The sequence below is a fragment of the Onychomys torridus genome, chromosome 5 (assembly GCF_903995425.1).
Source record: "Onychomys torridus chromosome 5, mOncTor1.1, whole genome shotgun sequence".
Taxonomy (NCBI): Eukaryota; Metazoa; Chordata; class Mammalia; order Rodentia; family Cricetidae; genus Onychomys; species Onychomys torridus.
The window spans coordinates 31,583,279-31,607,604 of NC_050447.1; the positions used below are offsets into that span (position 1 = coordinate 31,583,279).

Here is a 24,326-nt window from a genome sequence, read left to right on the forward strand (position 1 = left end):
CCTCTGGAGACGGCTATCATAGAGAGTAGGCACAGAGAGAGCGAGAAGGAGGACAGGGATTAAATGGAGGACAAACAGGACAAGAAGAAGTGAGTGGACAGCGACACCCGCGGTCAGGAAGGGCAGCCAGCTTTGCGGCCAGGCCTTTCTACACTCTCCCCTTCTCGGCTTTCTAGCCTACTTTTCTTTTCCATCAATAAACACCTCTTGGAAAGAAAATTTCCCTTTAAATGGATTTTGTACTAAAAGTTGGTCAACATTTATCCAGTGCTCTTCATCACACAGAAACTCCTGGAAATTTCGGTGCTAAGGGAAAGGCCCCAGAGGGGTCACGACCCACAGGTTGAGAACCGCTGCTCTAGAGGTTCTACCCACCCTGAAAGGGAGTTATCCTCCTGAGGGAAGAGTGAAGGCTCCAACAGACATCCAAGGAGGGAAATCTGTAAGTAGAAGCCTGGAGTCCTAAGAGTGAATCGGAGAAAGGAACTAATGGTGTTCTTGGGAGTGCACAGCAGACTTTCTCACGCTTTCTCACCTCAGGCGTGCATAACACAGGAGTTAGTTCCAGGTCCTTGTCTCAGGAACTCAAAAAGGGAAATCCACAGGCCAACGCTGAGTTTTGAAGAGGCATTTTCTTTATAGGAAGAAAGCTTGGGGGCGAGAGAGATGGCTCTTGGTTAAAGCCATCAACAGTTGCCCATTCTGTTCTTCTGGGCAATCATGAATGCTTCTCCTGTGTACCCAGCCAAGAGTAATGGTAATACTAAAATATCCAAACAGACAAAAACCTAGAAAGATGCCAATGTCCCAAAAGACTGTGCTTCCTTCACAAAAATGGAGTATAAGGAATTACCAGCTGAGAGAATAAACATGAGTGACTCTTACAGATTAAGCAAAAGAAGCCAGGTGTAAAAGAAGGACATACCACACTGATGTAGGAGCTCTCAGGGGAAAGTCCCATGGTGAAAACCGCAAGTTGTTCCCAGAAGTTTTGGTGAGAACAGAAGCTAGGGTTCAAGTGAAAAATCAGGGCTAAAGTGTCAGAGCCTGGGACACAGGGGAGAATGAATAAGAGAGCTCAAGACTCGTGTGAGATCACCACACCAGCCAGCTACGAGCTGCGCCCTCCCTGTAAAGCCCTTGAGGACCATGTCTAAGGTCCTGTTGTCTTTTCACACATGCTTATTTATATTTCATTGTAGCTGACTAAATGGAGATTGCTTCTACGGAAGTCTCCATCTATTTCAGAAAGAGAACAAGAAGTTAACTAGGGGCAAGTGCACTGCAGTGACCTGGAGGAACAAAGAGAACTTAGTATAGAGTTAACAGGGAGTCAAACACCAAGGTCAAAGGAATACAGCAGATGCTAGGTGAAGGGATACTAGGCCACGCGAGCCAGTGGCTCTGGCCAGCCTTTCCCTTCTCTCCCATTCCCTCTGCCTTGCTAAAAACTGTTAGATAACATTGCTAAAGCTAGCCACCAAGCTCTATTCCCTCATTTGGCCACTTCCTCCTCCTAAGGCTGACTGCCAAAGTCTATCAAAATATTGAAGTCCAGAAATCAAAAGCTTCCTTTGGTCCTTGTAATTAACATCCCAAATCAAAATACACTACCCCATCCTAGCCCATTCTAACACAGACCTCCCCTTATTCTCTTCTGAAAAATGACACCTGCAAGTTCATTTGCTGCTGTTTTTTCTGCCTGAGTCAGAAAGCGATCACTTTAACTTCTCTTCCCTGCCTAATAAATGATCTCTCTGTGAAAACAAGTGTCTTGGTGTGGTTTGTGCCTGATCCAGGGTCTGGGAGGGAGGCCCTACTATACAAGGGGTCTCCTTCACAGGGGATAGCCGGACTTCCAGGTAGTTTGAATGAGAATGGACCCCTCGGGCTCACACATTTGAATACTTAGTGCCCTGGTAGTGAACTGTTTGGGAAGGATGAGGAGGTGTGCCACGGAGCTGGGTTTTGAGGTTTCAAAAGACTCATTCCATCTCCTGGGCACTCTCTGCCGCCTCCTTGTGGTTCAAGATGTGAGCTCTCAGCTGCTGCCCTTGCTGCCTGTCACTGGCTACCTCCACTCCACCATCACAAACTCTAACCCTCTGTGGAGGTTTGAATGAAAATGGCCCCCCATAGGCTCATATGTCTGAACACTAAGTCCCTAGTGAGTGGAATTCTTTGGGAAGGATGAAGTGCCACTGGGGAGTGGGCTTTGAGGTTTCAAAAGCCCACAGCAGGGCCAGTCTTCCACCAAATCACCCCTCACCTCTCTCTGCTTGCCTGTAGATCAGGATGTAAATTCTCAGCACCATGTCTGCCTGCCTGCTGCCATATTGATCATGGAGCTCACCCTCTGAACTCTAAGCAAGCCCCCAATTAAATGCTTGTTTTAAATAAGAGTTACCTTGGTCACCGTGTCTCTTCACAGCAATAGGACACTGACTAGGACACTGTCTGAAACCACAAGCCCCAAATCAACCTTTCTATAAGGTGCCTTGGTCACAATGTCTTATCACAGTAGTAGAAAAGAACTCCTATAGAGTTCAAGTAAGAGACCCTGCCTCAGGTGATAAGGTGAATAACTAAGGAAAGCTCTTGATGTCATGAGATGAATGTACACATATGTACCCACATCCATGCATGCATACCCCATATACATACACATGCAAAAATTAAAAAAAGAAAGGAAGAAAGAGAGAGTGAGAGAGAAAGAAAGAAAGAAAGAAAGAAAGAAAGAAAGAGAAAGAAAGGAAGGAAGGAAGGAAGGAAGGAAGGAAGGAAGGAAGGAAAAAGAGAAAGAACTCTGATGGATGTCACTCTCCTTTTGGTACAATTCCAGTTGCTCCCCATGTTTGCCTGTACTTGGTAGTGTTGTCCCCCACCACCACCACACACACCTTTAAACCATTTCAGCAGGCAGTTTTAGTGTCTCATTGCCTGCCTTTGTGCTTAATCACATTTTTACATTCCCGCAACCAAAATACTTGACAAAACCAACTTAAAGGAGGGAAAGTTTGTTTGGGTCATGGTTTCAGAAAGGTATCAGTCCATCACAGCAAGTCCATGGCAGCAGGAGCATGTGGCATTTAAAACCAGAGGGTTATTTACAACTTTCAAAGAACTACCCCTAGTGATATACTTCCAACCATGCCCCAGGCTCTTAAAGGCTTCACAGTCTTCAAAATAGTGTCACAAGCTAGGGATCCATTGTTCAAAATATGAGCCCATGGGAGACATTTTTGATTCAGACATTGAGTTTGAGCTGCTTATTTTCTATTTTTGTGTGTCCGTAACTCATTAATGGAACATTCTAGGAGAGCACATTCTGTTCTCCGCTGATTGGTGAGTCTGAGTGTGTCTTTGTAAGCCTTTATTTTATCTTCGTTTTGTCTTTGTTCTGGTTTGGGACTGGACAAAGAAAAAAACTGGATCTGGTCTGTGACCAGACACAAAACTGTAGACTAATGGAAGCAGGGCAGATGCACAGTTAACTGGTCAGGAAGTCTGAGGATGCTCAGAACTCTCTTCCGATGTAACCAGGGAGTTCCAATCTGTTGGAGTTAGGAAGCTCTGATCTGGTTATAATAGCCACTGATGGGAAGGTTCCTGTCATATGGGTGAGGCTCAAGCATGGGACCTACTGTCTGCATCTGTTCAGTGTCTTTTTCAAACACTGGAGCGTTTCTTTTTACTTGTATGTGTTTATGTTCTGTTTGTTCTCTTTTGTGTTCTTAAAAAATACTATTATGGGACAGGCAGTAAGCTCCACTGCCCCTGGACCTTGTCTGGTCATATTTTAGGGACTTAAAATGCCAAACAGCGCATCTGCAGTTAATTGTTCAGCTGAGGAAGCTAATGATCTTTTGCAGGAATACTGACTGCCAGGCACTCTGTGCTCACCATGCAGCTATTGCTACCCCTCCCCTCCTAAAGCCAAGTTCTTCACTGTTGATACAATTTATAGCCTTGTGATAACACCTCCCTCCACCAAGGTGCTTTCCATGGCTACTTTCCCACTTTAACCCTTTCCTGTCCTGACACTGCCTAAAAAACTGCTGAATTAAACCAGCCTATATACTTTAGGATGTCTTGGCTTCAAAACGAAAGTGAAAAGATATATTATGTTTGGGAAAAAATTATAATTTGTTTCTACAGGAAAAAAAATACAGTTTCCTTCAAAATTAATAAAGATCAGATTTGACTGGGGGAGATCTCCTGAAGATCTTGGCTACAGACATGAGGGGTAGAGGCAAGAAAGACTACAGGACAGAACACATGAGATAGGTAGGTTTTTGGTCATTCAGATTTGTCATCATTTAATTTAAAAGGGTTGGTGTAGCATGAATCTTAAGATGTCTTATTAATAAAATCAAACCCGAGGCCAGTTATTGGGGTGAATGCTGGAAGATCAGAGAAACAGAACAAGCCACAGTATCTCACCTTGCCAATTCCTCAGCTGATCCTGTTTCATCAGACTGGATGCTTCTGAGTGCTCATCCAAGTGGATCTCAGCTGAACTGCTGCTCAAAAGCCTGAAAGCTTAACCAGCTAAAAGCTTAACCAGCCAACTGCTTCTAGTTTCTGGTCCTGGGCCTTATATATCTTTCTGTTTTTGCCATCACTCCCTGGGATTAAAGGCTCACCTCTTGGGATTAAAGGCATGTGTCACCATGCCTGGCGGTTTTCCAGTGTGGCCTTAAACTCAGAGATCCAGAGGGATTTCTGTCTCTGGAATGCTAGGATTAAAAGTGTGAGTGCCACCATTTTCTAGCCTCTGTATCTAGTGGCTGTCTGTACTCTAACCCAGATAAATTTATTAGGGTATACAATATTTTGGGGAACACAATACCAACACATTTCCCCTTGTTCATCTAAAATTTAAAAAAGCTTATAACTAATGCAAGAAAAACTATTCAATAAGTATATACAATATATATAGTCAAGAATTACCTTAACAATGTCTAGTCCATTAACATTTGACAAATTCAGATAAAAATTCCATTATATACTTTTTGACAATGTCCAGTCCAATAATATTTGATAAACTCAGACAAAAATTTTCATTACTTATCCTATTTAAACCAAGTAGTTCCTTTTTAAATGTAGGTTCAATAACTGACCTTTTTATCTTATCATATCTATATTATATCTTTTTTCTTTTCATAATAGATTCAGTAGTCTACCTTTTGTCATTTTTATATCTTCCCTTTTTCTTCTTACAATAGATTCAGTGATCTACCCATTTATTCTATTATTCTTTATCTTTTTTCTCAGAGTAGATTCATATCTACCTCATATCTATATTCTCTTTTTTCTTTTTCTTTTTAAATAAAAACTCTGAATCTAATCTCCTTGTTCAGCTTTTTTCCTGACCATTAACAATTAACAACTTGTAACCAACCATGATAAACAATGACAATATCCAAAACTCATTAAACGACCGAAAACCTCCCATCCCACCTCTTGGGAATGTGGGCATTGTTTTCTTAAAATTACTGCCTGCTTTCTGGGGGTGAAGACATTTTTAGTGAATCCTGAAAAGAAAATTTTGGGGTTAATTGTCAAGTCCTGTATCATTTGTCCAGTCTCTACATAATGAGAAAATGCAGGGCTTGTTTCAAGTCCTTGTTCGAGTAGTCCGTCAGGCTGGATCATCTCAGCTAACCATCTAGAAATTGTCCTGAGAAGTTTGTAGTCCAAAGTCGATCTTTCTGTGGTGTTAATCAGCTTAATGGCTTTATGTGGAATCATCGTTGTGGCATCCCATTATCCTTTTGAAGATTTTCAAAGTTGCTGTTATGTGTGGTCATGGTTCCCTGCAGATTTTTTTTTTTTTTTTTTTTTTTTGTGTGTGTGTGCCTCCTCTGTGGTTTGGAGCAATCACAGTCTGATAAATGTCTCTCTTGGAAATATGAATGTTTTTCCCTAGAAGAGAAAATCTTCACAGCAATTTCTCCCCACCATTTGTCTTGCCAAACTTTTCCAAACTGACCTTTGCCAACACTTTCTTGTAACATGACGGTCCTGGCAATTCTTCTCTGAACAAGCAGCGGTAAACCCTTTGTTCCAGGTAGCAGCATCACCGCAGTCATCAATATGATAAGAAGAAGCCAGCAACTTGGAGCAGCAGCCACTGCCTTCATGGTCCTACCACTGTTTGTGGCTCGGCCCTGGCCAAAGCTTCTCCTAGGTTGGCCTCAAACTCGGGATGCCTCCTTCAGCAAATTCTACTGGTGTGCACCACCACTGCTGAGGATAGCTCGGATCTGACCTGGGGCCCGAAAGGCCATAGGCAAGTAGCTTTTTCATGAATTTGTACCACGAATGTTGGGTGCCAGATGTAGCATGAATCTTAAAATGTCTTATTAATAAAATCAAACCCGAGGCCTGTTATTGGGGTGTATGCTGGAAGCAAAACAAACCACAGCTAGGTTGGTTATTATCATTATTACTACTATCATTATTATTGGTTATTAATATTATAAATTATTATTATTGGTTATAGTAAGAAAAAAACTACTAATCTCAAATATTTCACATTGGTATGGATTTTTAGATATTAATACAAAATTAAGGTTATTTTTTTTGTGTGTATATATATATAGATATATATTTCTACTCTTGTTTAAGGTATTGTACCCATACAACTCATTTAAAAAGTACACTAAAAGGTGCAGGCTAATAACTAGTCACCACACCACAGCCCTCCAGGTTGCGGGTTCTATGTGGTGGCCTCTATGAAATGACAGGACTAAAGCTCTCAGCCATTTCAAATTTCATGGAAAAGTCCACCGTACTTCTTAAAAGTTGTCAATATCACATATATGGCCTGTAAATAAAAACTGCAGTCTAACTGCTCCTATAGCGTCTAAGGATACACTTATGTCTATGGATAGAAAAAAATGCTTATAAGGTAAAAGCAGGATCTGAGAGGTCCATTTAACTAATATATCTACAAGGTAACATGATGGCCTGATTATTGTTACCAAACTTAGATATGTTTTTACGATTAAGCATAGGTTTGTTTAGCTCAGATATATTTAATAGATAATGGTCCTCGAACCTCTCAAAGATCTGATGAATATGGCATTTAAATTATTTAATAAAAAAAGCTTACTATGATGGACAGAGACTTCCAGCTCCTAACAATGACCCCAAGGTCTCCAAAGAGGATAATGGAACACCATTACGACTCCACCTGGATTGTTGGTAACAATAACCCCTGTGCAAAATGCCCCAATGCAACATGTGCCACCAGGACCCAGCCCAGACTGTGGACAAGCAGGACACTGGAGAATTGATTGCCCCACTTTGCCTAGGCAAAATAAGGTTGGTCTTCCCCATGATCCTCCTCAACAGGAAAAACTCTTACCTTGTAGACCTAAGGTAAACAGGCTTCAGATATAATTTTCCACTAAAAAAACTACATGATTTAAAAAGACTGTTCTCTTTTTTGTTTTATTTTGTTTTTTTGGTTGTTTTTTTTTTTTCCAAGACAGGGTTTCTCTGTGTTGTTTTGGTGCTTGTCCTGGATCTCACTCTGTAGACCAGGCTAGCCTTGAACTCACAGAGATCTGCCTGGCTCTGCCTCCTCAATGCTGGGATTAAAGGTGTGAGCCACCACCGCCCAGCTGACTGTTCTCAATAATAACCGCTTATGCCTCTGGTAAATGATTAGATTAAAAAAAAAAAAAGAGTTAAAGTCTATACAAGTTAAAGATCTAAAAATGTTAAGATATATAAAGTTCTGAGAATGTAAAAACTTAAATCATGATTAAAAATAACTTAAGGTATATCATTACAAGTTTTAGAGGTCTATGGACATAAAGGCTTGGGTTTTGAGGGTCTGAAAGATGTTTTGAGGAGTATGGATGTGATTTGTGAGGGTATAAAAAGATGGCTTAAGAGATATGAAAAATGTCACAAGATTTCTTTCCCTTGCCATGCTATCATTACATTAAGACTTCAAAAGTTCAGAGTTTTAACAATAATCAATAGAGTTCTTTGGTGATACTTTGTTGTACTCTAATAAAACTTACCTGAAGATCAGAGGACAGAGCCAGCCACAGAGTTAGCCACAAAGGTCAGATAGTGGTGGCACACACCTTTAATCCTAGCACTCAGGAGGCAGATTAATCCAGTTTAAAAGAGAAATAGCCAGGCAGTGGTGACTCACACCTTTAATCCCAATACTTGGGAGTCACACACTTTTAATCCCAGTATTAGGAAGGTTGAGACAGAAAGTGATATGGCTGGACAGGGAAAGAAAGATGAGGCAGGAGGAGACAGGCATTAGGCCCTTATGGCTGAGGACTCAAGGGCGTTCAGTCAGAGGATTCATGGAGTTGGTGAGGTGAGAAGGTCCTCCAGTGGCTTGTTGTAGTGGGTAGCCATTCCAGCTTTTATCTGGAAGCACCACCCTCATTGAGGCTTTGATAACTGTCACACCTACAAGGCAGGGCCGAGGGAGGAGCCCTGAAGACCCGAGATCTGGATGGGGGAGCTCTCTTGGTTCCTGGACCCTGGACGCTGGAGATAAACCAAGCAGAGTTCTCCAGAGCACACCGCCGGACTGTGATGTTCCTGGACCCTGTTACCTCTCCCTTCACTTGTAAGTTACCCCACAAAATAAACCTCCCTTTTAACTACGTGGAGTTGCCTTAATAATTTCACCAATAGCTTGCTTGTTCTTTTGTCTGATCTTTATCATTTACCCCAATATCTGGCTCTGGGTTTTTATTATAAGACCATTTAGGATTTGTGCAACATAGTTCTGATAAGCTATTAATCTAGTTCTGATAAATCACTACTACTTGTCAGTCACAGTGTAGCATGAATCTTAGAGGGTCTTAATAAAAACAAATTCAGAGCCAGGTATTGGGGTGAATGTTGGAAGATCAGAGAAGCAGAACAAGTCACAGCTACCTCACCTTGCCAGTTTCTCAGGTGATCCTGTTTCCTCAGACTGGAAGCTTCTGAGTCCTCATCCAAATGGATCTCAGCTGAACTGTGCTGCTCAAAGCCTGAATGCTTAAGCAGTCAAAAGCTTCTAGTTTCTGGTCCTCGAGCCTTACATATCTTTCTGTTTTTGCCATCACTCCCTGGGATTAAAGGCTCACTTTCTAGGATTAAAGGCATGAGTCACCTTGCTTGGCTGTATCCTTGTGGCCTTGAACTCACAGAGATCCAGACAAATTTCTGCCTCTGGTATGCTAGGATTAGTGTGCTACCACTGCCTAACCTCTATGTTTAATATTGTGGCTGTTCTGTCTCTGACCCCAGATAAGTTTATTAGAGTGCACAATATTTTCTGGGGGGAACACAATACCACCACATTTCCCCTGTTTTTGTCTAAAATTAAAAAAAAAAAAACTTATAGCTAATACAAGAAAAACTACCCAATAAGTATATACAATATATACAGTCAAGAGTTACATTAACAATGTCTAGTCCACTAACATTTGACAGATCCCGATAAAAACTCCATTATATATATTTTGACAATGTCCAGTCCAATAATATTTCATAAACTCAGACAAAAAATTATCATTACTTATCCTATTTAAAACAAGTAGTTCCTTTTTAAAAGTAAATTTTTCCTTTCATAATAGATTCAATCTACCTTCTGTCATTTTTATATCTTCCCCTTTTTCTTTTTAGAGTAGATTCAATTATCTACCCATTTATCTTATTACTTCTTTATCTTTTTTTCTCAGAGTAGATTCAATGATCTACCTCATATCTATATTCTCTTTTTCCTTTTTTTTTTAAACAAAACCTCTGAATATAATCTCCATGTTCAGCTTTTTTCCTGACCATTACCAATTAACAACTTATAACCAACCATTGTAAGCAATGACAATTATCCATAACTCAAATGACCAAAAACCATCCACCCTACTTATTGGGAATGTGGGTGTCATTTTCTTAAAATTACTTCCTGCTTTCTGGGGGTGAAGACATCTTTAGGGGATCCTGAAAAGAAAAATTTGGGGTTAATTGTCAAGTCCTGTTTCATTTGTCCAGTCTCTGCATAATAGGAAACTTCAAGGAAGAGGCTGCTGAAACCAAACGGTCACCTCTGAGGTGGCTTCAAATGGCTCGGGACCAGGGGGTCCCTTGCCCAAATCTGGGAAAGAGGCGTCCCTCTTTCCCTCCAGGATCACTGTCTGGACATATCTGCCCCAGTGAGAGCCTGCAAAAGCACAAATCGTTCTACAGGTGCAAAATAAAAGTAACAAGACAGAGACACAAACAAGACAGAGACACAAACAAGACAGAGACAGAGACACTGACAAGACAGAGACAGAGACACAAACAAGACAGAGACAGAGACACAAGCAAGACAGAGACAAAAATAAGACAGACAGCGCTCTTACTGGTAGAAGTCGAGGAAGCTCTGGACTCTCAGGGTCCTGATGGGGTCTCTGGGGGTATCCCGGATGGGCCCCCAAGTTGTTCTGCCCAGATTAGGACCCCCAAAGAGACCACCGGAGACTGAAGATGTCCAGAATGCAAGAGCAAGGTTTATTTCGGTTCAAGTCAAGACAGGGAACTCATCTCAGGCACTCACTGGCCTCAGCACAGTGGGGCAGGGAGGAGTTCCTCTTTCTTGGGGAAGTTAGTTTTTATAGGCAAACCCACAAAATTCCTTAGAGGGGAGGGGGTTAGTACGGGTCCATCTTTGCTTGGTCCAGTTTTTCCCAGGCCTGAACTTTGTCTTATTTTAGCTTACCCGTTTGCCCCATTAGGAGTTTTACAACCCATCTCCAGGGTCCGGTCATGTTATCTCCAGAGAGGGGCATCTTGTGGTTAATCGGCCACCACCACACATCCTGACTTTGTTCTTTTGAAAACTCCTGATTTCACCCTCTCTAGGAAGGGGAAACTGACTCAGTTCTGTTTATTTTAAGATACCTCTTCCCTCAGCTCTTTTGGGTTTCTGGGGGAACTATGGGCCTTTGGTGGGGGTCTTTGAAGAGTCTCTCTCCCTGAATGTAGGGATATCAGTTTCTTCCCTAGGCTGGAACCCAATAAGGCCTCGTGACCTCCCTGTTTCTATTCACCTCAGAGATGGAGTAAATAATACCAGGAGAAATGGCTGGCTTGCCCCATGGTACTGGAATTGGAGCTCTCTAGTCATCAATATTGAGCAGCAATCACTAGTAACAGCTGAACTAACTCTCCAGCCCCCACCCATTCCCTTTCCAATGTGCTAATATATTCAACATTCTCCTCTGGTAAGTTACCCGTCGAATCTCTGGTCCATTTCCTTATTATTGTCAATTTACTGCTGTGGTTTTCCCAGTACAGATCAGAAGTGGGTCTCTTAGGACCCTCCCATGTCCTCCTTGGGTCCTGTGAGTGAAAACTGGGTACCAGGGTCTCATCCTCCCAAGTCCTGCCCCAGTCTCTGATCAATGTCCTCTCTTCTTTTTAATGCACTTGGCTATTCTCTAAACTGGCCAGCAAGTCCCAGGACTCCTTTTTATTTTTAGTTATTTAATTTTCGAGTTATGAGCCTAGCCTTTAACTACTGAGCCCTATTTTTATTTTTATTTTTTTATTTTAATGTGTGTTTTGTCTGCATGGTTATGAGTGTACCATGTTATAAGGCATCCAAAGAGCCCAGAAGGAGGTATTGGGCCACTTCTTGACCTGGAACTGATATAGATGGTTGTGAGCTACCATGTGGGTGCTGGGAACTGAACCTTTGCAAGAGCCGAAAGTACTCTTAACAGCTGAGCCATCTCTCCAGCGCTGCCAGGATTCCTCCTATTCAGGGCTACCTGGTGCAGCCTGCCCCCTACCCTAAGCATTGGGGCTTCCTCACATCCTGCCTTTCTTACACTGCTTCTGAATGGACAAGGGAATGTAGGGAATGTCTTCCTGAAGAAATCGCACCGCCTTACCGTCAGTGTGGAGAAAACCTTCATCGGGTAAGACGGCTCATACAGTAACAGTAATGTGCTTCCTGCATGAGGACCTCAGCTGCATCTGTGTTGGATCCCACATAGAGTGGTAATACAAGTTCTGGGAGGGCAGAACCAGAACATCTGGGGTTCATTGGCCAGGTATGTCTTGTGGAAATCCCATGTGCTGTAAGTTCAGTGAGAGATTGTCTCAAAAAATAAGAGACTACCCCTGGTCTCTACCAACACCTAGATACAAGAGTATGAAGGTGCACACACACACCCAGCGTTAGAAGGGACAGATGTACAAAGGGCCCTGTGGCAAGAGGAAACATCAGTTTGCTTGAGGGGGCCTTGGAAGGGAGCGTGATTAGTGATTTAAGCATGTCTAGCTGACAAGGAAGAAAGCAGAGGCCTCTTAAAGAGCCCCACAACAATTCAGGGAGCTGGAGTGTGGGACTTAGTGGTGGCAAGATAGCCTTGGTGGTGGGTTAACACTGAGGGAGGACCAGGACAATTCCCAGATCTCCCGTTAGTCCAGCACAGGAAGAACCCAAGCCTCGAGCAGCTAATAAAAAAAAAAGGCCCGGAAGGTGGACAGGCTGAGAACCTGAGTGTGTCCAGGAAAGTGGCCAGGGCGGGGAAACTCCGAGACAGCGGAGAAGAAGGAAGATGGGCTAGCCAAGGACCAGCAGGAGGGTGGCTGGGGAGGTAGCAGAGAAACTCCGAGAGGAGCTGAGAGTGAGGAAGGACACAGCAAGAGCTGACAGCTTGGTTAGAGCCGAGCCAGGAGAGGACCAGGTGGAGGGTCCCTGCCCTAGAGATGTCTAGGCTCCTGGAAGGTGTAGGGCAGAAAGTTAGTTCAAGTTTAGACAGAGAGCAGAGGCGCCAAGCAGGGACACGTAGTCGCGCTGCGGAGCGCTCATGGGAGGTAGTAAGTGGGTCTGTGTCCGCCGGATGGGGTGAGGAGACAAACAGTACTAGAAGACTCCAGGCCAGCAGGCAGCAGCACAAAGCAGACCCGGCTGTTGGGGTCGGAGATGACTGGCAGGACCTGGGTACAGACTCCAAGGGGGCAGGGCGGAGTGGGGGAGATGGGGAGGTAGGCCCTAGCGTAGGAAGGGGTGGGAGAATGGGGCAGAAGACAGGAGAAGGTGGGGCCGGGTAAAGGAGGATGTGGGAGACAGGGAGAAGGACGGGAATGTGGGGAAAGAGGTAGTAGGGAGTTGGAGAATGTGGGGTTGATTGGAGGATAAAGGGCCACGGATGGTCGCGGAGGCAGTGTGGTGCGGGGTGGGGGGTGGGGGTGTCAACGGATGGGGAAGTGGGCGCGGCAGAGTCCGAGGGAGAACTGAGAATGGAAGGACCGGGCGGGGGAGGATCCTAGGGGTAGTGAAGGGCAGAGGGTGGAAGTGGCAGGATGGAAGGCGGGGAGAAACAGACTGGACGAGGTCTAGACTGGGGAGGATGGGGGCGGGTTATGGGCCGGGTAGAGTCAGAGGAGCAGCGGGGGGAGGCAGGGTTGGGAATGGAAGATGGGGGAGGAGGGATGGATGGGAAGGACAGTGTCCCAGTGACTTTGTGGGGGTGGTTGGAGAATGGAGGGCGGGGGATGGGCGGGGCAGGGTCGGGGGGGGGGGGGCGGCAGTTGTGGGTGGAGATGAGTGGGGGAGGATTGAAAGTGGTGGAGGCGGGGCAGCAGAGGATGAGTCCCGGGCCTTGTTTAACTCCACTTTTTCTCCTTCCGCACAGCGGGTTTCCGCTTCCCTCCAGGACAGTGGGTGAGGCAGTGAGGCCGGAGCTCGACAAAGTAGCGCCGCTATGTGGCCCCCCGACGCAGATCCGGAGCCCGATCCGGAGTCCGCGGACGGCCCCCGAAGTGGCAGGACGGTGCCCGGGCTCCGCGCCCTGCTGCCCGCGCGCGCCTTCCTCTGCTCGCTCAAAGGCCGCCTCCTGCTGGCCGAGTCGGTGAGTGCGCGGGCTCCCCGGGTGCCCGAAGCCGGGTCTCCGCACCCCCAGCCCAGAAGAGGCGCGCGAAGTTGGGCCACCGCCCCCAAACTTGCGACGGCTTCTCTCTAGCTGAGCGCGAGTCAAAGTCAGGCCGGAGCCGTGGTCTTCCCTGCTTCTCCAGCCTGCGAGGCCCTCGAAAGGGACCAGAGGACGCGGGTTTGGGGACCTGGTCGCTGCTGCCGCCGTGGCCTGGCCGCTGTGTGACCTCGAGCGCTTCCGCCCTGTGTTCCCATGGCTCCTCCAAGCCTTGATCTCCCGTTCTGCACACCCTCCCACCTCCCTGGGTGCGACCCGGCCACCCGTGGGGTGCGGATCCTGCCGAGTGGGATGAGCCCCCTGGGTGTGGGTGAGGCCGGGGCTGCGCAGTGAAGGTGCAGGCAGACTGCTGTCCCAGGGTGGGGAGCCAGCGGGGTGACTTCATCCCCTTCTTCCTCCCTCCCCAGCCACGCTCCTTCCTCCTTCCCGCTCGTCCCCACCCGACTAGGAATGTCTCCTTTGTCCTCCCAACACTCCCGCACCATCGCGTGTGGGGCGGGAACTGGCATGGGGCCTATGGAGATGGTGAGAGGAGGCGGAGGAAGGACAATGGAAGGAGGAAACAGCCCTTGGCTACAGCCACTTGTTGCTTAGATCCCTAGCAACTTGATATCTGATCTGTTCCCACTTAAGGGGGGGGGGGGGGGGGAGGGTCCGAAAGTGCCTTTAACTGCATCTAGGAAATGTGACAGGTGACTCAGTTGAGGGGTCCTGAGAATAGATGAGAGGGTTTCGCCGTAAGACTTCTCCCTTGTACCCCAGACACATGGAGGAGGCATCAACATGAGGTCACCGTAGACTCCAATACTTTGTTCCTAAGTGAGGTATCAGGCAGTCCTGGAGCCCAGTCTTAGACTGGCCCTCTCTGGAAGCCACGGGGGGGGGGGGGGGGGGGCGCGGCGGGTGGCTTTGAATCACAGGGCATCGAGGAGGCCTCAGTCCTATTGTACCCAGTACCCACCCATTCATGGAGAAGGGGTGAGTGCCAGCCAGAATTCACAAGATGTCCTTAGCCTAGCAAGGTGCCAGAAATCCAGGCCTAGGGAAATAAGAAGGGCAAGGAGTGAGCTCACGGGGTACAGAAGCCACTCCCGGTCCTTCCTCCCCCTCGGTCCCATGCAAGTAGGGAGTCTGACATGGATAGGAAGCTAGGGTAAGTGGCCACCAAGAATTGGGGAATGAGAAACCAGGACTCACGGTGTGTTACGTGTGTGGGGCGGGGGGGGGGGGGGGGGGGGGGGGGGGGGGGGGTGTCACCAGTCAGACTTAACTGAAGGGGGGATGAAAACAGAAAGAGGAGAGACATAAGAGCAGCCTCTAGGAAGGAAACAGACCTGACAACCTCAAAAAGCCTTTCTCTAAGCCTTGTTTCCTGTTTGCCCAAGGGAAGCTCAGCTTCCCCCATGGCGTGTTCAGGGAAAGGGGTGGGAGTGGGGTCCTTGAGATCAGTTCGTTTGTCTGAAGCAGCCATAGTACTTCCTATGGGACATCAGTTTCCCCTCTCGGCCCCTTAAACTACTGAGCCATGGACAGACTTAAACCTGGCCATGGTGATAGATATACGCCAAGGAAGATGAAGACCTTTAATGCCCTAAGTATGGATTGTGATACCCTCCTATTAGCTGGGTGACATCAAGTCTGCTCCTTTTAAAGACAGGGTGAGTGACACGTGAGTGGTGTTGAGGACCAGAGAAATCTAGACATCTTAGAAAGAATGAGCAAGAATTGGGCTTCAAAAGCCTCTGACCTGGCATCTTCATCTTGTTTCCCTGCCATGCACAAAGTCTGCAGGACTAGCCATCGACCTTAGCATCTTCCACACTACAGCTTCGTGGGCCAGGCTTCTGTAGACAGAATATAACTAGCCCCACCTTTCATACACACTGTCTGAATGGTACAGCGGGGACCCAGTGTCAATGCTATCTCCTAGAGAGTTGGAATTTTGTTGAGATGGGGTTTTATGTACCCCAGACTGCTTAAAACTTTCTATATAAAGCTGAGGATGACTGTGAACCTCTGATCTTCCTGCCTACAACTCCCAAGTTCAAGAATCTTAGGCATGTACCAAGCCTGGTTTATGCAGTTCTTAGGATCGAACCCAGAGTTTTGTGTGTACTAGGCAAGAAATTTTCCAGCTGAGCTACATTATATCTCTAGCCTCATACATAGTTTTTTTTTCTTTTTTAATGAAGATTTGCAGATGCACAAGAGTGTTCAAAGATCTACATTAACACCCCTGCACCACCACCTGAACTATACAGTGGCTAACACTGCTCTGCCTGCTTTATCATCTGCGTCCATCAACCTTCCTTGTGTTTTCACACATTCACACTCAATTGCAGATATCAGTACATTTCAGCTTCAACCACTTCAGCATGCATGTCCTCATTAAAGGAAGTTAGGGTTTTCGTGAAAAGTACACCTCTTAGGTGTTAGGTGTGACTTTTTTAAAGCAGTAGCTTTTAGCTCCAGCTTGCTCCCTTGTGGACACAGCCTTGTTGCGCGTGTTGGATTGTAGAGCCAGGAAAGGAGTTGAGAAGCCCCACAAGGTGGCCTGTGGGGTGATTCGGGGGAGGTGGAGGGTTTCAAGATGAGGTCCTAGCAGGGGTCTGTCCTGGACTGGAGGGTGGCAAGAGGGTTCGACTCTCTTTGCTCTTCCACAGGGTCTTTCATTCATTACCTTCATCTGCTATGTGGTGGCCTCGGCATCTGCCTTCCTTACGGTACCTCTGTTGGAGTTTCTGTTGGCTGTTTACTTCCTCTTTGCTGATGCCATGCAGCTGAATGACAAATGGCAGGGCCTGTGCTGGCCCATGATGGTAAGGATCGGGGGATCACCTGAAGAATCTGGGTTCTACAATTCAGCCCTGCTATCTTCAACACTAGTGGGCAGTTTTAAATCAGGACCCTCACACTCCCACCCCTGCCCACCCAGCAGCACTGGGATGGTGGGACTTGATGCAGGTGGTTAAGACCTCCTGAGCTGGTTGGTCTGTGAAGCTGGCCACCCAAAGAAGGCTTCTGACCACCAGGTGGAGCTGTTGTTCTGATCTTGGAGGAGGAATGTGCCTCAGCCACAGACATTCGAGCCATTTGCGGCAGGGTGGGGTAACTGAGGACTTGCAGGACTTCCTAGATTCTAGTCATCTGGCACCTGGCCTTGTTTGATCACCAGAGGGTCTTACAGTCCTCTTGTTTGATCACCTGAGGCCTGACAGTCCTGAGAGTGCCCTTTAATGAATAAAATGCATCATAGAAAATAGGCAGCAGAGGCTAGGCTTGAACTCGGCTCTCTAGAATTTATCTCCAGCATCCAACTACATGGTGATAGTTGCCCTCATTGCAGCCCCACCTTGAGGACTAAGCAGAGACTATGATCATAAATGGATCTCACTGTGGCAAAGCCAAGCCTCTTGGAAAGCTAGACTTTCTCCACTTCCCATTTTTGCCAAACTGCAGAGCCAGCTACAGCCTAGTATACACCCTATTTGCTAGCCCTGGGCAGAGGAAATCCAGCTGGACCAGGAATGGGGCAGTATAAGCTGCTGGTGGCCTGTAGAACAAGACACACGAGGAATAGATCAGGGCCAGGGCATTCAGGTGGAGCCAGGACAGGGACTCCACGGGTGCTAGGGCTGAGTGTGTTGGGTCCCCATGCTCTGCCACATTGTGGGAGGTCAGAACAGTGTGGACATGTCCCTCTCTCCTCAGAACTTCCTGCGCTGTGTCACTGCTGCCCTCATCTACTTCGTCATCTCCATCACTGCTGTCGCCAAATACTCAGACGGGGCTTACAAAGCAGCCGGAGTGAGTGGCTGCCCTACCCCCTGGGGAACATACCCAGCAGTGCCCCTTCCCTGATGCTTCAGGTCATCCCTCTTGGCACCCACTTCTACAGTGGGGCCTGGGCATATCCTGCCCCTGCTCTGGGTCCCTATATGGGTCTCTGCCATTTCCAGTCTAATCCAAAATTTAGTTTGTCCTGAGTTGAGAGGCTGTGTCTACCAGGCTCACAGCCCATCTCCTCCATCTGCCATAACTCCAAAAGGCTGTGCTGGCCCATCAGTCCTGGTGGGGCCATTTTGTCAGTGCTGTTTGCATATGTCCAGTCTCCTGGTCCACGAACCCAGAGTCTTCATGATGTTTCCATCCATCCTGTCCATGTTCCCTGCCATATGCTATGCATGTCTCCCACAGGTTTTTGGCTTTTTTGCAACAATTGTGTTTGCAATTGACTTCTACCTGATCTTTAATGAAGTGGCCAAATTCCTCAAGCAAGGAGACTCTGTGAACGAGACCACAGCCCACAGGACAGAAGGAGGTGAGTGGCATGGTTTCTGAAGAACCTCTATGATCACTTTTAGGATAGATCTGCCCTTCCTTGGGGATACTTGGTTAGTTTGAGGCTTAAGGAAGTGGGAAATGTTTTACAAACTAGCAGGAAGGGAAAGTGACCCTGCAAGGCACCCTAATGTCCCCACGGCAGCTAGTCAGGATGCCAATCCATCTGGGACCAACCCACTAGACCCTCCTTCCCCTTTCTTCGTTTCTGTTTGGAAGCCCACAGTACCTAGGCAAACACAGGCACAGTGTGGCTTGGTTTTTGTTTGGGTGTTTTGTTTTGGAAACAGGACCTGTGTAACTCAAACTGGCATAGAACTAACTTACTTCATAGCCTAGGCAGGTCTCAAACTCATGGCAATCCTTACCTGGCTTGTTTGGATCTTCTTCTCTGGAGCTGGCCAGCAGTGCTGTGGCTAGACAGTCGCTCTCAGGGGTGGTCTTGGCTGGAGGGTCCTCCCCATTGAGTACCAAATGTCTGAAGTAGGACCTCGTTGGTTAGGTTTAGGGGCCACCAGCTTCCCATTGGGATTCCCAGACACTGCTAAAAATGTATGCCATTCCAAACTCATCCCTGGTCTGTGGCAAACAGGTTAAAATGCTCCTGAATGTTGTCTTCTAGTCTTTGGGACCTACAGCAAATGCTGGTCAGCCAGCTCAGGGATCAGAGCATAAATGTCCACAGAGACATTCATTTTGAATATTTTGTGTGGTTCTAATATAAAACAATTGTTTTTGCAGCAAAAGTATTCTTGGCCTTTAGATATGACTATAGCAAATCTGTCCTACTTATACAACCCTGGCTAATGGATGGAACCAGGGCTTGGAGAGGGAGGTAACGAGCATCAAAATACAGCCACCAGTGCTAGGGCCAGGCACTAGTGATTTGCCTTATGAGGCATGAGGTTCCAGAAGGTTCTACAGAATAATCTTTAACAGTAAGATTCCAGGAGCCTTTAAAATTATATCACTAATTGACTTTAACACGATAAAATGCTTTATATCCGTTTTACAATATAGAATATAAAGAGCTAAACCCGTAAAATAGCTTTATAAACAAACAAAAAGATTGCCCATTTTCTCATGTATTTTAGTTCAGGGACAGGAAATTAGTTGCTGAATGAGGGTAGAAAAAGGGGTGCAGGTATACAATTCCAACATCCTCGGGTGAGAGGGGACATCCTGGGCATGCCTGGACCCCCTGGGGAGGAAGCATCTGAGTTTTGGGCTGAGCAGAAGTGCCTGCTCTGTATCCCCTTGTGCTCCAGGGCCCAGCCTGCCACTAAGATGGGAGAGGGTGGGTCCAGCGCTCCTGCTGACAGTCTGCTGGCGCCTCCTCCTATCCCATGCTCCAGGCACTGGTGCCAGCATCCTCTACTTTCCTTCCAGAAGATGATTCCAACTCGGACTCTGACTCTGACTGAAGGCCTGTCTGCGCCTGGCAACTGGAGCACTTAGGCCTCCCACCCATACTGTCCTGATGCGGCTACAGGAGCATGGCAGTGGATCCCCATGGAGAGCAGACCAAGGAGCCAGTCTTTCAAGATTACGCTCCTGAGCCTCACACTCCAAACTTGCTGTGCTGGCTTCAACTGCTGAGCTAGCACAGGAGAGCACTTTGAATAGCTTACATTCTCCTGTTTCAGTCCTAAAGACCTTGAGCCTTTTAACCTCACTGCCCCACAGAAGCAGACACATCACATGGAGCCAGTCATTGCAGTTCATGTGGCAGCACTGGGTGGGCGGGACTGTCCTTCACTTACAGGGACAGACAGAAACCACAGCAAGCTGACCCACCCAGCCCCAGTGGGCTCTGCATGGAGTGCTCCTGTTCACACCTGCACTTTGTTGAGATGACTTTCAGGAATCTTTGTTCAAGGAATCTCCCTCCTCACTGTGAAGCAGGGAGGAGCCTAACTAGCCAAGTCTTACATTGTGGGTTTGAGACCTTTCCAGAAAAGAGCCCAAAAACCTGTTTTCCAGGGCCATCGGACAGGGAGCCAACAGTGCAGAGGCAGTGACAAAGTCACAGTGGCTGGGCGGGCCCAGTCAAGCCCTCTCCTGGGGTTGCTAAAAGACAACGTGCTTCCTTTGGACACCTGGGCAGGTCCACTGGTGACATGGACCTTCTCTGTGTTCACTTGGGGGCTGATCCTGTGTATGTCTTTGATGTTTTCTAACTTTTTTGTAATTTTTTTTTTTTTAATTCAAAAGTGATGTAGCAAATGGCATTTTTTGTGACCCAAGAAGCCCCATGAATGAGCCAGAGTTCTGGGCCCATAATCGTGGGCATTTATAACCTTCCTACCTTGCATGTGAATCCCCTTCCTAAAAGAATGCCACAATGGATTAAAACAAACTGACTACCTGTTCAGAGTGTGCCTGACTGAGAAACCCATGAGCTGCCCACAGCAACTGCCCATTTCAACACAAGCAGGCACTGAGTCCTGTTGGCTGACGTCAGTGGCCAGGCAGTACTTATCTCTATTGGATATCAGGTTAGCTAGCATCTTTTACTCAATCCTACAGTCAAGGCAGTAAAGGGTAAGCAGTAAAGGGTTAGGATGGTGTCCTGACAGTCAAAACCTGGGGCTTCATGAGCAAGGGACCTCAGAGCAGCAGCAATGAGGGCCCCAGTCAGGGCTCAGGCCCAAGCACATGGAAAGCAGCAGAGCATTCTGCTCATTGTCACTGAACACACACTGAAACACGTGGGTAGTCAGAGGCAGAGCGGCTGTGCAATGCCCTGAAGCCTGGCAAACTGGTACTTGTTGTACAGTCTGGTTACAGCCTGTTGACTGTGTCTCCATGTCACCTCCACAGAGCAAGCTTGTTGCAGAAGTGGGATCTAAAGCCTTTGGGGAGAAAGAAGAGACTAAAACACTTTTATATGTTCATTTATTAAACAAGAACTCCTTCATGACAATACAGTATTCATTAGTGATTAGTGTTGAGAAAATTATTTCCCTCTACATACAAAAATACAGATTTGAACACTATGAAAACAATCAAGACAAGTACCATGAAAAATTGGTCCTTCAAAGGAGAAAGTGGGGAGGCTGAGGGCAGTGTGAAGCTTTGTCTGCCATCTGGGGCAAATCAATGGGAGCAAATGCCACAGGGCTCCCACGTCCCTTCTTTCAAGCACAGGGGTCAGATCTGGGAGTGAGGGAGGCCCATCCATGGTAGCCATGTCAGATGAGCCAGGAGGAACAGCTCACTATTGCAAACCACACAAACCAGTTTCTTCAACAGCCTTCACCTTAGAATGTCCACAGCCATGTCTATAAACTGCCAAAAAGAAAAACTTTAGCTGGGCATGGCAGCACACTCCTGTATCCCAGCATTTAGGAGAAAGGGGCAGGATGGTTGCTACAAGTTAAAGACCAGCCAAGACTACCAGACTACAGAAACAAAATGTGTAACTACTAACATTGTGCCATTAGTTAAATGAAGTGTCAGTGGCCCATCCTGGCAGAAAGCTGTCATTCGGCCACCTGATGACTTTTTTTTCTTTTTTCACAGAATTACATGTTTTGACTCTTCAAGAGAACAAAAACAAAGAGCTACAAGTTAATGTCTCAGAGAATCCGTACCAGACAACTCCAAAGTGCAGGGCCAGGAAAGCAGAATGAGTGGCCGGGTGACCCTGTGCCCTGGCTTTATCCAGCCTGTCACAGCAGGGAATCTACTGCATTCCAGCTACCCATAATGCAGGCTACCCACCAAGGGCATCTACAACCCTACCTGGAATCCAAATGGGGTGAGTCCCAGAGCAAGGCTGAGGTGCTGCTAGGAAGCAATGGCACTCTGCCTAACCTAGGAGACAGCCAGAGAACAGTCAAAGACCGGCTAGGGTAGGAGGCAAGGAGCCAAATGAAGCTCTTCCTTTCAGACTCGGTGAGCAGGAAGGCAGGGGCACAGACAGAACTCGAAGAAATGAGACCACTTTCTTCTTACTGTTGGTGAGCAGCAGCTCCCCCAGTCCTAACCAATAGTTGAGTGATGTCAAATAGAATTAGAGACAGGACTTTTTCTAGAAATGTCCTCTGCCTCTCAGACCCAACCAGCAGAACACAGTGCAAGGGGTAGAAGTCGCTGGAGGGTGTTTGACTTTGAAAACTACATAGGAAGTTTAAGAGGAAAATGGCCCAAGTTTCATGGAAAGCAATATTGAAAGGACACAATCATGCTACAAAAATAGTATTATCTGTTTTAACTAAATGTATCCCCCCCCCATTCCATGATTGACAAGAGTGCTTATGTGACACATGGAAGGCACCAAAGGTGAAGTGATTATTTATCATAAAATATACAAAGGCAGAATTGCCTACTTAAAAAAAAAAAACCACACAGACTGTAATAAATAGCTTAGTGTTTCTGCCATGGGTTCCTAAACTCCTATAAACTTCAACATACACAGACAGCTTCACTCCCTTGTGGTGGTATTGTGTTCCCCAAAATATTGTGCACCCTAATAAACTTATCTGGGGTCAGAGAACAAGACAGCCACTAGATACAGAGGCTAGAAAATGGTGGCACTCACGCCTTTAATCCTAGCATTCCAGAGGCAGAAATCCCATCTGATCTCTGAGAGTTCAAGGCCACATTGGAAAGTGCCAGGCATGGTGACTCACGCCTTTAATCCCAAGAAGTGAGCCTTTAATCCCAGGGAGTGAGGGCAGAAGCAGAAAGGCATGAGAACCAGAAACTAGAAGCATTTGGTTGGTTAAGTTTTTAGGCTTTGAGCAGCACAGTTCAGCTGAGAGGCATGCAGTCTGAGGAAACAGGATCACCTGAGGAATTAGCAAGGTGAGGTGGCTGTTTTTAAACATCCTGTTTGCTTATTACAAAAAGGCATAATCTGCAAATTATATATATATAAAAAAGCCCGCAGGCATCCCATCAGAAACACCGGCTCATCCTGTTACTTAAGGAATGCTTTGTAGAGCAACAGTGAATGGCTTGTCTCACGATCATTTTCTAAACAAAATATGAAGTCCCTGAGGTTGGCCCACTCGATTCTTTGCCGTGTGAACTGTCTGGAGATTCCCTCGCCGGAGCAGCCTGGGACCACTGCGCCTGCATCTGGCCCTGAGCCCTCTGCTCCCGATCCCGGCCCGACACAGTCCACTTTCCTCTTTTTCCTGGGCCCGATCGCCACCAATGCTGTGAGGTTGGCATCTCACTGTCGCATCTGTGCCAGCTCCTGCTGCTGCATCTCTTTTGCCTTCTGCTTCAATCTTAATTGCTCTGGGTCTTCTTGTCTGGACCGAGACTTTGCTACCCGCATCAAGATCTCCCTCAACTGCTCATCTTTCCTTTGCTTTTCAATCTGATCAAGCTGTTCAAAGAATTTGAGATGAGGCCGGACATCACTCGCTTATAAGGTCATCCTTATAAGAGAAGTTTTTCTGCTGAGCTGTTTCAGATATTTTTTCTGCAAGATTCTGCAGCCTTTGCTGTGTGGCATGAGACACGTAACTCACTACATCTGGATGCAGTTCTGTGATGCTGTGCTTTTTACCTATTTAAATAATATACTTATTAGATAGTTTTTCTTGTATTAGTTATAAGCTTTTTAAAATTTTAGACAAAAAAGGGGAAGTGTGGTGGTATTGTCTTCCCCAAAATACTGTGTACCCTAATAAACTTATCTGGGATCAGAGAACAGAATAGCCACTAGATACAGAGGCTAGAAAATGGTGGCAATCACGCCTTTAATCCTAGCATTCAGAGGCAGAAATCCCGTCTGATCTCTGTGAGTTCAAGGCCGCATGGAAACAGCCAGGCAAGGTGACTCACACCTTTAATCCCAGGAAGTGACAGCAGAAGCATAAAGATATATAAGGCATGAAGACCAGAAACTAGAAGCATTTGCATTTGGCTGGTTAAGCTTTTAGGCCTTTGAGCAGCACAGTTCAGCTGAGATCTATTCTGGATAAGAACTCAGAGGCTTCCAGTCTAAGGAAACAGGATCAGCTGAGGAACTGGTGAAGCGAGAAAGCTGTGGCTTGTTCTGCT

General features: G+C 46.6%; 1 protein-coding gene across 5 annotated transcripts; it reads left to right on the forward strand.

Annotated features, from left to right (window-relative positions):
* The first annotated feature begins 12,949 nt into the window (after positions 1-12,949).
* Cmtm3 (CKLF like MARVEL transmembrane domain containing 3) lies at positions 12,950-21,213 on the forward strand. Of its 5 annotated transcripts, none has more exons than XM_036189161.1 (6): positions 12,950-12,973; positions 13,668-13,883; positions 16,625-16,780; positions 17,673-17,768; positions 18,159-18,282; positions 19,658-19,709. In XM_036189161.1, the coding sequence occupies exons 2-6, from the start codon at positions 13,737-13,739 to the stop codon at positions 19,696-19,698; spliced, it is 564 nt and encodes a 187-aa protein (XP_036045054.1). In that variant the 5' UTR covers positions 12,950-12,973; positions 13,668-13,736; the 3' UTR covers positions 19,699-19,709. The 5 variants fall into 5 exon arrangements, with proteins under 5 accessions (XP_036045054.1, XP_036045053.1, XP_036045056.1 ...); XM_036189160.1 differs by lacking the exon at positions 12,950-12,973 and adding an exon at positions 13,322-13,366; XM_036189163.1 differs by lacking the exon at positions 12,950-12,973 and having other exon boundaries at positions 13,611-13,883; positions 19,695-21,213.
* Positions 21,214-24,326: the final 3,113 nt, after the last annotated feature.

Bases quoted from the DNA above. Each gene is read 5' to 3' on its own strand.
- Cmtm3 (XM_036189161.1), top strand. From the start codon at position 13,737: ATGTGGCCCCCCGACGCAGATCCGGAGCCCGATCCGGAGTCCGCGGAC. The intron at 16,781-17,672 runs GTAAGGATCGGG...CTCTCTCCTCAG, and splicing joins GCCTGTGCTGGCCCATGATG to AACTTCCTGCGCTGTGTCAC. The intron at 17,769-18,158 runs GTGAGTGGCTGC...TGTCTCCCACAG, and splicing joins GGGCTTACAAAGCAGCCGGA to GTTTTTGGCTTTTTTGCAAC.